Source organism: Alligator sinensis, unplaced genomic scaffold (assembly GCF_000455745.1).
Source record: "Alligator sinensis unplaced genomic scaffold, ASM45574v1 scaffold215_1, whole genome shotgun sequence".
Lineage (NCBI taxonomy): Eukaryota > Metazoa > Chordata > Crocodylia > Alligatoridae > Alligator > Alligator sinensis.
In genome coordinates this window covers 959,017-971,992 of record NW_005842259.1, presented here as the reverse complement: position 1 = coordinate 971,992, position 12,976 = coordinate 959,017, and the positions used below count along the sequence as shown (strand labels likewise).

The 12,976-nt window shown below is 41.2% G+C and overlaps 1 protein-coding gene across 3 annotated transcripts in view; it reads left to right on the top strand.

Annotated features, from left to right (window-relative positions):
- Window positions 1–12,976, top strand: part of EP300 (E1A binding protein p300) — a 62,014-nt gene that overhangs the window by 37,159 nt on the left and 11,879 nt on the right. For all 3 annotated transcript variants that reach the window (XM_025208912.1, XM_025208911.1, XM_025208910.1), the window contains exons 19-26: window positions 1,445–1,525; window positions 5,065–5,121; window positions 6,098–6,175; window positions 7,227–7,294; window positions 8,820–8,970; window positions 9,137–9,283; window positions 9,754–9,867; window positions 11,564–11,729. In XM_025208912.1, coding sequence (XP_025064697.1) covers window positions 1,445–1,525; window positions 5,065–5,121; window positions 6,098–6,175; window positions 7,227–7,294; window positions 8,820–8,970; window positions 9,137–9,283; window positions 9,754–9,867; window positions 11,564–11,729 — 862 coding nt within the window. The remainder of the gene's footprint in view (window positions 1–1,444; window positions 1,526–5,064; window positions 5,122–6,097; window positions 6,176–7,226; window positions 7,295–8,819; window positions 8,971–9,136; window positions 9,284–9,753; window positions 9,868–11,563; window positions 11,730–12,976) is intronic.

Genomic DNA, 12,976 nt, shown 5'->3' with positions numbered 1-12,976 from the left:
GGGAAAGAAAGTAACATGGAGAAGATGCAGAGTATAGGACCCTCTTAGGTGCAAGAAGTTTTGATGTAATGCATTGGATTCTTAAATAGCAGGGGAAGAGAAATAGCTGTACTCCATAATGAAATCTGAATCTGGATTTTTCAGTAATTTTGAAATTACTGAACAACTTCTCATGCCATTAGTGAATATTTTCCCCACATATGGTATCCATGAGTGAACACCAAGTAGATCAAAAAAATCATAATTCCAAAACCCACATTTTGCTTCCCTGATGTAATTGTTCACTTTAATATGAGATATAGTTAAATCATGATTCAGCTTCCATGCTGAAATTTAGGTGAGGTTAAGTGGCCTTCCTCCTTAGCTTTATGGATACCATAGTTTTGGTTTGTGTTGCTTTATAATAAACTGTCGCAATTCGTTTTGATTTTTCTTTTGTTGCTTTTGTTTTAGATGTTTTGTGCATTCCAATTAACATGCTTAGTAATGGAGAAGCCGCAGATTCAATATATTTTTGAGGGGTGGGGAACAGATCTTGAATAAATTACTCTGGTTTCATTCAAATGCAAATGAAATCATTCTCTACAGTGCTTATTCTGTTGATGTATGAACTGTTCTATAGCTCCAAATTGGGGTATGGTGGAGCTGTATGAATCTAGAACATTACGGATGCAACTAATGTCAGATATATACTTTACATATAATTTGACAGATTTAAAATAAATGGATGAAGGTTTTGAGGACAGATCAGACTGTCCCTTAAATTTTTGTGAAAGTTAAATGAGGTAGTTTAATTTCCCTTATCATGGGGAAGAGAATCCTGTGGCCCTTCAAGATGTGTTTAAGGGGGAAGAATTACTCCTCTTCCATTTGTCTCCCAGCAGATGCTTTTGCAGACAGAATTGCTATCCTGATATGTCAGAATAGCAATCTCTCCTTCCTTCTACCCTTTCCCTTCCATTTTAATATTTTGCTGTCAATAGCACGGATTATTAAAATGGAGAGGGTGTGGGTATGCTAAAATGGAATACTTTTGTTTTATTTGCTGCTTGTGAACCCATTTGAGAAATTTAATGCTAATCTGTGCTTTGCCTTGGCTTTCTGCTTTGTGTTGTCTTGTCCTGCTTTTGTGTTTTTGTTTTGTCCTGCAAACCCCCATTTCTTTGTTTGTTCGTGTGTTATTTTTATTTTTCCTTCATGCTTGTCGTTGTCTGCACTTGGCTTTGATTGCAAAAAAAAAACAAACCAATACAAACAAACCAACCAAACAAACACACTGTGGGGCCCATAAATCTACATCATTGAATATCCCTGTCGCCGTTGATGACCTGCTCTCTGCTCCCGCCCCCTCCTTGGCCTGCTGTGATTGGTGGCTCCGTTGCTTGGCTTGGGCTGTGTTGTGTGGACGGAACAGTTCACCCAAATATGGCCTTCTTGCTGACAGGTATCATTTCTGTGAGAAGTGCTTCAACGAAATCCAAGGGGAGAGCGTTTCTCTGGGGGATGACCCATCACAACCTCAAACGTGAGTAGCCATGTGTCTGTCTGGGACGAACATTTATATAAAAAATATTGCTGTTTTTGTGGTGGTTTAACCTACAGCATGCTCCTAAAATGTGTCTCAAGGGAGGGTAGGACATATCTAGCTAATAAAGGAGTTAGCATTAATATAATGTAGATCTGCTAGTACTGAAGGGGGGGTACTTCCTTAAAAACAAGGATTCATGTTCTCAGTGGTATGTGGGCTGAACAGTGTTAACAAGGAGTGAGCATCTCTTCCAGTAAACTTTTTAAGGAACTTTTAGGAAAAGGTCTTACTAAATAGAGCTGAGGAAATTTCTTGCTATGGGAAATAGCATTATTGGGGATAATGTGCATAACAGGCATCCTTCTAAATATCTGTTCAACCTATAACTTTGTGCCTAGCAAGCTTTCTCTTCCCCACCACTCCGAATGGTCTTATCAAAATAAACAAGGAGGTACAGCTTATGTTTGCAGTTCTGATTTTTAAGATCTTTTTTAAAATCAAAACACCATCTTATAGGAGATGTTGCAGACTTGTTAAGCTGACCTGGAGAGGCAGATGTAGAATTGGCTCTTTTGTCGTAATGGGGGGGTAGAAGCTGTTAGATGTTAGCTATTAATATGTTAGATGGATATTGGACTACTGGGGTATCCCCAGATATGAAAAGGAAAAAACTGAGGAAAGCCTTGAAGCCAGGTGGCAAGTGAAAACTGGCAGGCAGAAAGAGTATGAGATGATGTATTGGAAGGAAAAGATTGCCTAAAGCAGCAAGTAAATGGTTGAATTCTGATCTTGCTGATGGTTTTGTCACTATTTAAAATAGCTGGAGGAGAGGCATGTGATCCTTTAAGCACTTACCACTTTTCTTTTGGGGAAAGGGAAGAAATGGACTGTGCGCCCTTCATGTGCTAGACAAAGATTTTCCCTGTGACTTAAGAAGGAAGGAGCATAGCTAAACTGAGCATGGCCCAAATTTGTGATCCTTGTTTTTGGTGCAGTAGTAATCTATTCTAATCAGAGATATGTAAAAGCAATAAGTGAACTGCCCCTTGGCTATTAGCTGTGCACAAACTACCTTAGACAAAATTAGGCAAATGGATAGTAGGGGACAACAGTAGACAATAAGAACAGAAGAAGGCATTCCGAGTGCTTTTTAACTTGGTTAAATGCCATGTGTCAATGTGGTTGTAAACAAGAGATTGAAGAATTTCATACTTTAATTAGTAAATTGGGGAAAATTTTTGAACATGTGCTGTGAAAAATCAAGAAAGTTATTCCCAACTTGTGTTGTGTTTTTTTCCTTCCTATTTAAAATTCACTGCACAATAGCAATTTTTTTAAGTAGGGATGCACCAATAGAGGTATTTTTGGGCCAGTACCGATGGCCGATTTTTAATGAGCCGTATCGGCCAATACCAATCTGATTTGCCAATATGCATCCCGGCAGCTTGGAGAGGAACATCTGGCTGCTAAATCTGTTGTAGGGGAAGGGGCATGGGGGGGCAGATCAAGGTCCCCATGGTGAGGGAGGGAGTGGGGCAGGGGAAGCACTGCCCAGCTAGAGCTGTGGCTAGTCTGGGGGGGGGGAGGGGGAGGAAGCGGCTCCTGCTGCTACGTGCACCCTGGGAGGGCTTGGGGGCATGTGCTCCCTGGATCTGTGCACAGGGCACAGGTGGGGTGCTGCTGTGGGCTGGAGCCAGGGTTGGTGCCAAGCTCTTCTTGGCAGGGGGGCTGGGTCGTAATGTGCTCAGGGCAGGCAGCAGTGGCGCTGGGAGTGGGGCTACGGCAAATTTTGGGGTGACTGTAGCCCCTCCTCCCCTTAGTCCTTCCTCCCAGCCCTGCCACTGCCCCCCTCCCTCCCCCACCCTCCAGGAACAGCTCGGCGCAGCTCTGGCCTCAGCCTCCACGCAGATCTGGGGGCACGTGCCCCCCATGTCCTCCTGGGGTGCACATAGCAGCAGGAGCCACCGCCACCCCCCCCCCACAATGAGCCACAGCTCCATCCCGTGTCCTGCCTCGGCTGTGCAGTGCCTACCCCAGCCCCAGTGCCTCCCTTGCTACAGGGGCTTCAATCTGTGCTCCCCACGCCCCTTCCCTCACAACAGACTTACCAGCTGGAAAACTGCTCTCCAAGCTTCTGGGCTGCACTCCTGGCCACCTGCATGCTGCGCTGCAGCTGCACGCATGCACGGGACATTTATCAGCCACATTATCGACCACATCAGCCAAAAAAGGCCAATTGCCGATAATGTCAATTTTTTTCTTTATATCAGTGCTGATACAACATAGGACCATTGTATTGGTGCACCTCTATTTTAAAGCCTTTTCATGAGTTAGTGAATTTTTGTCTTGCTTCACCATTCTAACAGTTCGATTGTGTAGGTTAACTCCACAAATAAAGCTTACTGGGCCCAGGGAGAAGGACCTGTTCCTTCCTCTGACAGTATGTTGGTGGGTTGTTTGTCTTTTTGTTTATTTTGGGGGGTTTTTTTAGTCATGGTTGGAGCTGTTAAAATAGTGTGCAACTTGAAGCGATCAGGAAGTTTTGGCTTTTTTTTATAAATGCATAATAGTGGGGTATGGATGGTTCCATCCTGCCAAACATAGACCCAAGCACCAAAATGGAGTGGTAAGAAGGATACATCTTACCCTAGATTAAACCCCTGTTCATGTTGCAGTTTCTGTGAATGTTTTGACAGTTGTTTATCACCTCCAAATTATTCAGCTCTATTTTAATATAGATTAGAATGAAGGAGTTAGGCCTATTCAAAGCTATTTTCTGTGTAGTTCTTTGGACCATTTTGAGCATGTAATGGATGGTATCTTTAGCATGTGCCTGGGGTCATTAATAAAAGAATTAGGGGTTGGGAGGGATTTTCCTGTTAAGAAGTAAGAGTGGAGCTTTTAAATGAAAGTGATGTAGTAAGGGATCAAGGCAAGTCTTCAGGAGGAAGCAAAGTTTTGCTATCCAAGTGTTATCGTAGAAGGAAGTCTAGCACTTCATTGGAAGAAGGGTCTGAATATTCCAGGTTATCTTAAAAACAGGGTGCCAACAAAGAAGGATATTTTGTGACATTTTTCCATTTCTCCTTTTATAATCTTCCACAGTGCAAGGACATGTTTTGTAAAATTTGTCCAAGATTAATTTTTATTTTTTTAAATGAAATCCAAAATCAATGAACCAACCTCTGATAACCATAAGCCATTCTGGGATATATATTTTGGGCTGTTGATGCACTTAGGTGATCAAAACTTAAGGCATTCTCCAATAACCTGCGAGGATTCACCCTATTGTGGTTCATGTGGTTTAACAAGGAAAAGAACAAACCTCATATAAGTTTTTCTGTTGAAGGTGGAGGGCAGGTCAAAATGTGCATATACATTGTTTACCTTTCCTGTTATAGAATCCTACTCCCTTTCACACATGATCCTAACTACAGTGCATGTCTGGGTGTAATGGGGGGTCGCAAAAGAATATAGTATACTGTGATTATTTTTTCTTGTGTTACAATTAAGTTTTATTACCTATTTCTCCTTAGTACAATAAACAAAGAGCAATTTTCTAAGAGGAAAAATGATACACTGGACCCTGAACTGTAAGTAATACTTGGGCAACTCATGTTAATTTTTAAAATCACTATTTCTCTCTTGACCCCCCCTTGAAAAAGCAGGACATTCAGCACCAGCTGTTACTGTCTCACTCTCTTTTGAAAGCTTAACTTGACTTTGTCAGTTGGCCATCTAGGGGTGTCATTGAAGTAGCAAGCATTGCATTTTGTCCTAAGACCCCAAATCATTACAGGAGAGGGAATCATGAGGCTTATGGGTACTGTAGTCGAGTCTTTTTTTTTCATTCTGAGCTTGATCAGACAAATGCATGCAGATAGCTGTGCTGCTTGAAGCCCTTTGTTCTGCTAAAGTGCATAGAGAGTTCAAAATTGACTTGGATTGTTCTGCTGCAGCATTTTTGCTGCTGTTGGTTCCTGTAATCATTCTGTTTTGCAGGCAGCTGTGCTTGAAAGACAGGCTATGGTAAATGTTATGGTGTTGACTGACTCTTCTTCACTGCCTGCTGGGGGAGCAGAATGGTAGCCTATCAGTAAAGCTTTCTAGGTATTGGAACCAGCGCCTGGTCAAATAAGTGCTTTCCCCCTACACTCCCCAGTTCTTTGGATCACCATTTAGTTCCTTTGCCCTGTCACCAAATGCTCATCTCAAATTGGAGCTGCTAAAATGGTGCCTTCCATCATAATGAATGAGCAAAAAGAGTCCATATCTGCACTGGGATCTGTCTCTACTGCTTTTCAGTTTGCCAAGGGCTGTGAGAAGGAAAGAATAGTAACATGGTTCATAAATGTACCTCTTCCATCATTATAGAGCAATGAAGCCTTAAAGAATTAACTCCTAAGGAAGGGACAGAGTCCTTGTCTCCCTTCCTTATTTTGTATTGGAGAAGAGACGATTGTAAAAATCATTGTGTGTGCGCGTGTGTATATTATTGAAATACTGGTTTAAATAATGATAATGTAATTACTGACTATGTATTCTCTCTACACGGCTTCTGAATTCCAGGTTTGTTGAATGTATAGAGTGTGGGAGAAAAATGCACCAGATCTGTGTCCTTCATAATGAGATAATCTGGCCTTCTGGGTGAGTTTCCTACTTCCTTTCCTTTCTGATGCTTGATTGCTCTTTTGGTGTTTATGTCCACCCTTTTAGAGGTATTGTATTTGAACAGATATGAAACCATATGGCTAATAAATTTATTGAATAGAAAATTTTCAGCAGTAATTAAAATGCCCATGGATATTCGGTAACATTTCAAGTAAATTTAAATGTTTAATCACATCTTGATTATGATGTCCTGCATCTTACCTTTGCTGCTTTTTAAGATGCCTTTATTTAAGAGAGCACCTTTATTCTGTATCCTACTATATTTGAGAGAGGTTATAGTAGTCTGCGGCGATTGCTGACACCAGTTGCCAAATCTGTTGCTTTATTTTCAGCTCTTCAGACTTGTTGGGATTGTTTTCAGTTGAACTGACATATTTGGTTTCTTCTTGATCACAGTTTGTCAGATTACCTTCTAAAAGGTCAAGATTAAAACTCTCATTTTTATCCTGGTTAAATCTATCTTAGTTAGTAGTTACAAGGAAGTACAAGAAGCTTTAGTAAACTTTTGATTGTACTGATATTTCTTGCCATTTTAATAGCATTAATATAAGTAAATGATTACTAGAATTGTGACATCAGGAACTTTCTTCAGAGATTTAAAATATTCTCTGCTTGACTTGTACAGCTTTAGGATTTGCAGTTTGTTATCAACGTTTCTTTTATAAAGGGTGAATGACCCTTAGCTGTGCGAGACGTCCTGATGATGCCTCTTCAACATTTTCTGTATACTAGAACACAAAACTAATACATCAGATCAGCCTGTTAGTGGTGAGAGCTAAGATACTGGATTAAACACAATGGTAGAATGTGAGGCTTCGGAGGAATAGGAAGCCTGTACAACGTGGCCAGAAGTGTAGTGTTCTATTCAGTTGAATGCCTTCTGGTCGTTCATATGGCAGTATGCTGTGTGTTTTCCACTGGAAGATTTAATACCCTTCCCTTCTGCTTGTCTTTTTAGTTTTACCCCAGATTTTTGAGTTGTAGACAGTTATATTTTTCACTCCTTTCTCTCATGTTTTTGCTTCAGTTTTGTCTGTGATGGCTGCCTAAAGAAAACAGGTCGAACCAGGAAAGAGAACAAATTTTCTGCTAAAAGTAAGTTTGGGGAAGATGGAACTTCAAGTATTTTCTGCTTTTAGTTAAATAGGCCTGTGTGGTAGACTTAGTGTCCTAATATTTAAGAATGCACATATCCACTGGCACTTAATATGTTCTTAACTTGCTGAATGCGTTTGTTCAAAGGACTATACTTAAAGACCAGTGTTAGAAGATGGCCACTGTGATTGCTGTCTAATCTAAACTAAATTAGTAACCACCTTCTAAGTCCCTAGTATAGCTAATACTTTGGATACGTTAGCAGAGAAGACAAAGGTTGGATGGACCATAAACAGATCTCTCCTCTTGAGGTGGCTCCTTCTGTTCAGGATCCACCTGGGGTTGAAGGTTATGGTTTGGAAACATCTATTGTTGGCCTGTAGACAGAGGGAAGGTTGTGCAAACTTTTTAAACTTGTACCTTCCACTCAGAATTAAATTGCTTTTATTAAAGTTCAGAGTAAATGGCTGCATTTTGTTTGGCTCATTCTATAAAAGCAGCCCATATAAAAGACTAGGTAAACTTGCAGGAAGTGTTAGTTATCGTACAGTATTGAAAGGTCCATGTTTGTTGTGAGCTCTTCTGATAAGGGGCAAAGAGGAAAACAGTTGTATAAATTGCCTTGAAATATTGGGGGAGGAGGAGCCTAGTTGTTGGCAGCTTAGCTATTCCAGAGCCTGTCTCTTCAACTACTTTCTCATGAAATAGAAACCAAACCACTCTTCAGTACAGCGCTTCAAGTTACAACATCTGTATGCTTTTTCCCTAATCCAGGCTTCCTGGATTCACTGAGAACATTCATTGTGAGAATGCAAGGGCTGCTTACAATTTTATTCAATTAACTGTGGTTTCCAGCCACTTGCATGCAAATGTTACTCATAACAGCATCCTGTGGCCAGGATTTGTTGGAAGGTGCCAAAATGCAGAAATTGAAGGAGTTGGAGGTGATGGATAAGAAACTGTAAATAGTAGTATGAGGAAGGGCTTCTTTGTGCTAGGACTCTTAGACTGCCTTCTGGAGTCAGGCATTCCCTCATACATGGATGCCAGCACTTCTTTTGTCTGGGTTTTATTTGAAAGGAGAGGTGGATATAAGTGGAATAATGCATTTAGTAGGGGTTGGTTAAAGTGGGTGATTTTATTTATTTATTGTTTTGGTCTTCAGAAAAATGGAAGTGTTGATATTACTGGCTAGGTTTGGGCAGTGTATGCAGAGTTAGGCCTCCACATGCAGCATTTCACATTCTTGGCTATTTCTCTTCAAGAGAAGACTTAATAGTGGTAGGCCTCTGCAGTAAACATACAGGGACCAGAATAAAATGCATGCTAATTTCCACTTTGGTTTGAATTGCGTTTTAAACCACAGGTATGTCTAGAGGTGAAAAGCAGATGTACTATTTCACTTGAACTAAACCCGTTTAATCTCGTGTGGCATAGCACATTGAAAACTACTCCAGTTAATACAGGTATAGAGAGATGAACTTAACTTTTTAGTCATGCATATATTGAATTTTATTTTTTGTAGGGTTACCTGCTACAAGACTTGGTACCTTCTTGGAAAACAGAGTCAATGACTTCCTGAGAAGACAGAATCACCCTGAGGCAGGAGAGGTCACAGTTAGGGTGGTTCATGCCTCTGACAAAACTGTAGAAGTAAAACCAGGAATGAAAGCAAGGTACATCCCTTCAAGTCTTGTTGTTGTCTTCCTTCAGCACTGACTCAAAAGATGGGTGCTTGAACTTCCTACCTCTGCAGATACAGAAGCTGCAAATATGTGTTTTGTATTCAGATCATGATGGAGTATATTTATTCCCCCTTCCCTTAATTTATTACATCTGCAGGTTTGTAGACAGCGGAGAGATGGCAGAGTCCTTCCCCTATCGAACAAAAGCTCTCTTTGCCTTTGAAGAAATTGATGGTGTAGACTTGTGCTTCTTCGGCATGCATGTACAGGAGTATGGCTCAGATTGCCCTCCGCCCAATCAGAGGTGAGAAGCTATGTGACGCTCTAGTCAAGGGGTACCTAAATTTTATTTTAGCCAGAAGTCTTGGTTGGGTGATCCATCTGAAGTCCTGAATTTTTAAGATTTGAATACAACTTAATTTTTGTCACTTATACTAGAATATCTCAACGTAAAGCAGTTAACGGTAGTGGGAATATTAGAGTAAAAAGAGAGGATAGTTCAGGAGTAGAATATATGTCTGGTGGTGGCATCTCAGCCAGAGGAAGGAGGGGAATTTGAGTGTGAGCATTTTAAAGGTAGATGATTCCAGAAAGGGATGAGGCTACAAGGGCAAACAAAAATGCGAGCTTATGGAGGCAGATGGCATCTCAGCCTCTGAAGGTAGTGACTTGAATTGGGTATTTCGAGGTTAGACTACAGTGGATGATATGTAAATGCTGTGGAACCTCCAGCCATCTATTCTGTGTTGTTATGGATTTTTCTCCTTTGTCTAGGCGAGTGTATATATCTTACCTCGATAGTGTTCATTTCTTCCGCCCTAAATGCTTGAGGACTGCAGTCTATCATGAAATACTAATTGGATACCTAGAATACGTCAAAAAATTAGGGTAAGTTTATGATTTTTTCTTATTGTACAGCACCCAGTTGTATACCTGTACCTGATTAGGTAGATAAAATGATGTGGTTACTGTCCTGAAGAACATATCCGTCCAATTTCAGTGAGAATGAAAGGAAAATATCCATGGCATGGGTTTGAGGGAAGAAAGAAGATAAGTGACTGCAGTAGGATTGCAGATTTCTCAGTAGAGGCTTGAATGTCAGTTTGTTATATTCTGTCTAATAAAGTATATAGAATATGACTTGAACATATTTTAATCAATTTTGAATTAGAGGAAAGTAACTTGAATATCTGTACTGTAAGACTTTGCTGTCTGACAGACACTCTCATTAATTCAGCCTTTGCAATATTCTGCTCTCTGTCAAGTAATGTTTTTAGGCTAGCAAGTATTCTTATCTTTTTTCATCGTTTACTTGTCTGTTAATTCTCTCTGGACTGGTCAATTTCTGTGGCAGCTTTTTTTCTTAGGTAGCATCTTTACAGAGCTGGCAGTTGAAATAATGACATCCTGCCAAAAGAAGTTAGAGGGAAACGAGAAGGAACAGAGAGGATAGAAAATCCTGAGGTTTCACTTGGATGGAAACTAAGTCATTGAAGGACTTTTTAGCAAGCGAGTTGCTGAAGCCATGAGTGAGGTAGATTGCCATGTGGAGCACATGGAAGCCAGGATGTAGGATGTAAAAGGCCACACCTCTTTGTGGTTAAGGTAGCAACAAGAGAACAGCAGCATCCTTAGGACTTGTGATCCAGGTCCTATATATCCACCCTTCTGGGTGGTGTCTGGTGCCTGTTCTGAGAGGACCAACATTCAGGCATTTTAATATCCTCTAACTCTGCTTTCCTGAATGCATGGGAGAACTCCTGGCTTAACTTTTACAGAGGGAGGGTGTGAGCCTGCTTTCAATTGGAAGTCTTCTCTCCTGCTTTTGGAGGTTGTGTTTGTGTGTTTTGTTTTGTTGTTTTGTTTTTCCCCAAATGACAAGTAGGAAGGAACTTGGGTAAATTGGGCTTTGTGGATTTAGGGCCATTCAGTTACTATTTTAGATGGTGTGGGGCTTTATGCTACTGGAATACATGCTAGCAGCATGCATCTACAGGAACAATATACACCAAGAACTAGCAGAGGAATAATCTTCCTTTAATTGACCTTGAAGGCAGAGGAGAGTTATCTAGTAGGGAAGTGTAGTAAGTGACAGGAAACAAGGTAGTTGGACTGTTATGTGCTTGTTAAATGGCTTATCTGTCTTTCAATCCTTGGCTTTTAATGTTGAAATATTGTCTGAAGTCTCTACTCCTTTGCTCTGAGAATTTACAGTTCTCTTCTAATTGTAATTCTGTTCTCTTCCAATGGTGGCTGACAATTGCAAACAAATGTTATGCTTCAGTGACTTTTACCTTGAGGTTTGCAGGTGAAGCATGTTTTCCATAGAGTTATTCTGTGCAACACAGCTGTGCATCTTATTAGTGAAAAGAGGCCTCCATATTGCATGTCCATACCAACCAGGACATAGTTCAGTTGTTACTAGTGCCCGTTGCTTATATGTACCAGCAGCTCTGCAGTAGATATCTGGAAGACTTGTTGTCCATCTTGTAACATCAGCCAGCTTCTGTGCTGGCTCCATCTTGTGGCTGAAGGGCCAGTGATCATCAGCACCCTGATAACCTGTCATTTTTTACAATGGTAGATATACTACTGGTCATATCTGGGCCTGCCCACCGAGCGAAGGAGATGACTACATCTTCCATTGCCATCCACCCGATCAGAAGATACCTAAGCCCAAGCGACTGCAAGAGTGGTACAAAAAAATGCTGGACAAATCAGTGTCTGAGCGTATTGTCCATGATTACAAGGTTAGTTCAATATAGAAATTAACTGGATTCTGTCTTCATGACATGTCTGTCTTTGTTCTCTTCCTACTCCTTGCTCTTCAATAAGTGGGATTTTTAATTTCTAACATATTAACCTTGTTTCTGATCTAGATTGAGCATTGGCAGCAACATGTACATTCTATTTAAACTACACAGCTTTTGAAAACATTACAGCAAGAGACTTCAGTTATATCATGCCTTCCTTTCAGCTTTGCTTTTTTATTATTTTGAAAAAAGAGGGAAGTCATGAGAGTGCTGCATAAGAACACTTTTACCTGGACTGTCAGTTTGAAAATTAGAGAATCTTTTGGGATTAAAATAAAATTATCAAGCATGTTTGGTGGGCTGATACATTTGCAAAGACCTGAAGCCTGCAGGATTGTTCAGAACGCAAATTAAGAGGCCTAGGAAGTATAGTGATGGCGCTGTTGTATCAAATAAATGTGCAGCTTGCAGCAAGTGGCAGGCTAGAATTCATAGATTGTAGAGTCGGAAGGGACCACAATGGATCATCATGTCCGACCCTCTGCCCCTGGCAGGAAAGAGGACTGAGGTCAGATGACCCCAGCCAGGTGACTATCTAGCCTCCTCTTGAAGACCTTCAAGCTAGGTGATAGTACCACTTCACTTGGAAGCCCATTCCAGATCCTGGCCACCCTTACTGTGAAAAATTTCTTCCTAATATCTAACCTAAATCCACTCTCAGCTAGTTTACACCTATTATTCCTAGTCAGTCCCTGGGACACCTTAGTAAACAGCGCTTCCCCTATTCCCTGTTGACCTCCCCTAATAAATTTATAGGCAGCCACAAGATCTCCCCTCAGCCATCTCTTGTGAAGGCTGAAGAGATTCAGCTCTCTCAACCTCTCCCCGTAGGGTCTATCACAAAGGCCACTAATCATGCGAGTGGCCCTCCTCTGGACCCTCTCGAGATTCCCCGTGTCCCTCTTGAAGCGCGGCGTCCAAAACTGGACACAGTACTCCAACTGCGGCCTGACAAGTGCTGCATAGAGGGGGAGCATCACCTCCTTTGTTCTATTAGTCATGCACCTGCTAATGCACAACAAGGTGCGATTGGCCTTGTTGATGGCCTCGTTACATTGCCGGCTCATGTTCATCTTGGAGTCAGTTATGACTCCAAGATCCCTCTCTGCCTCCGAGCTGCTGAGAAGGACACTCCCTAACCTATAGGTGTGCTGGGGGTTCCTCCTTCCCAGGTGGAGTACCTT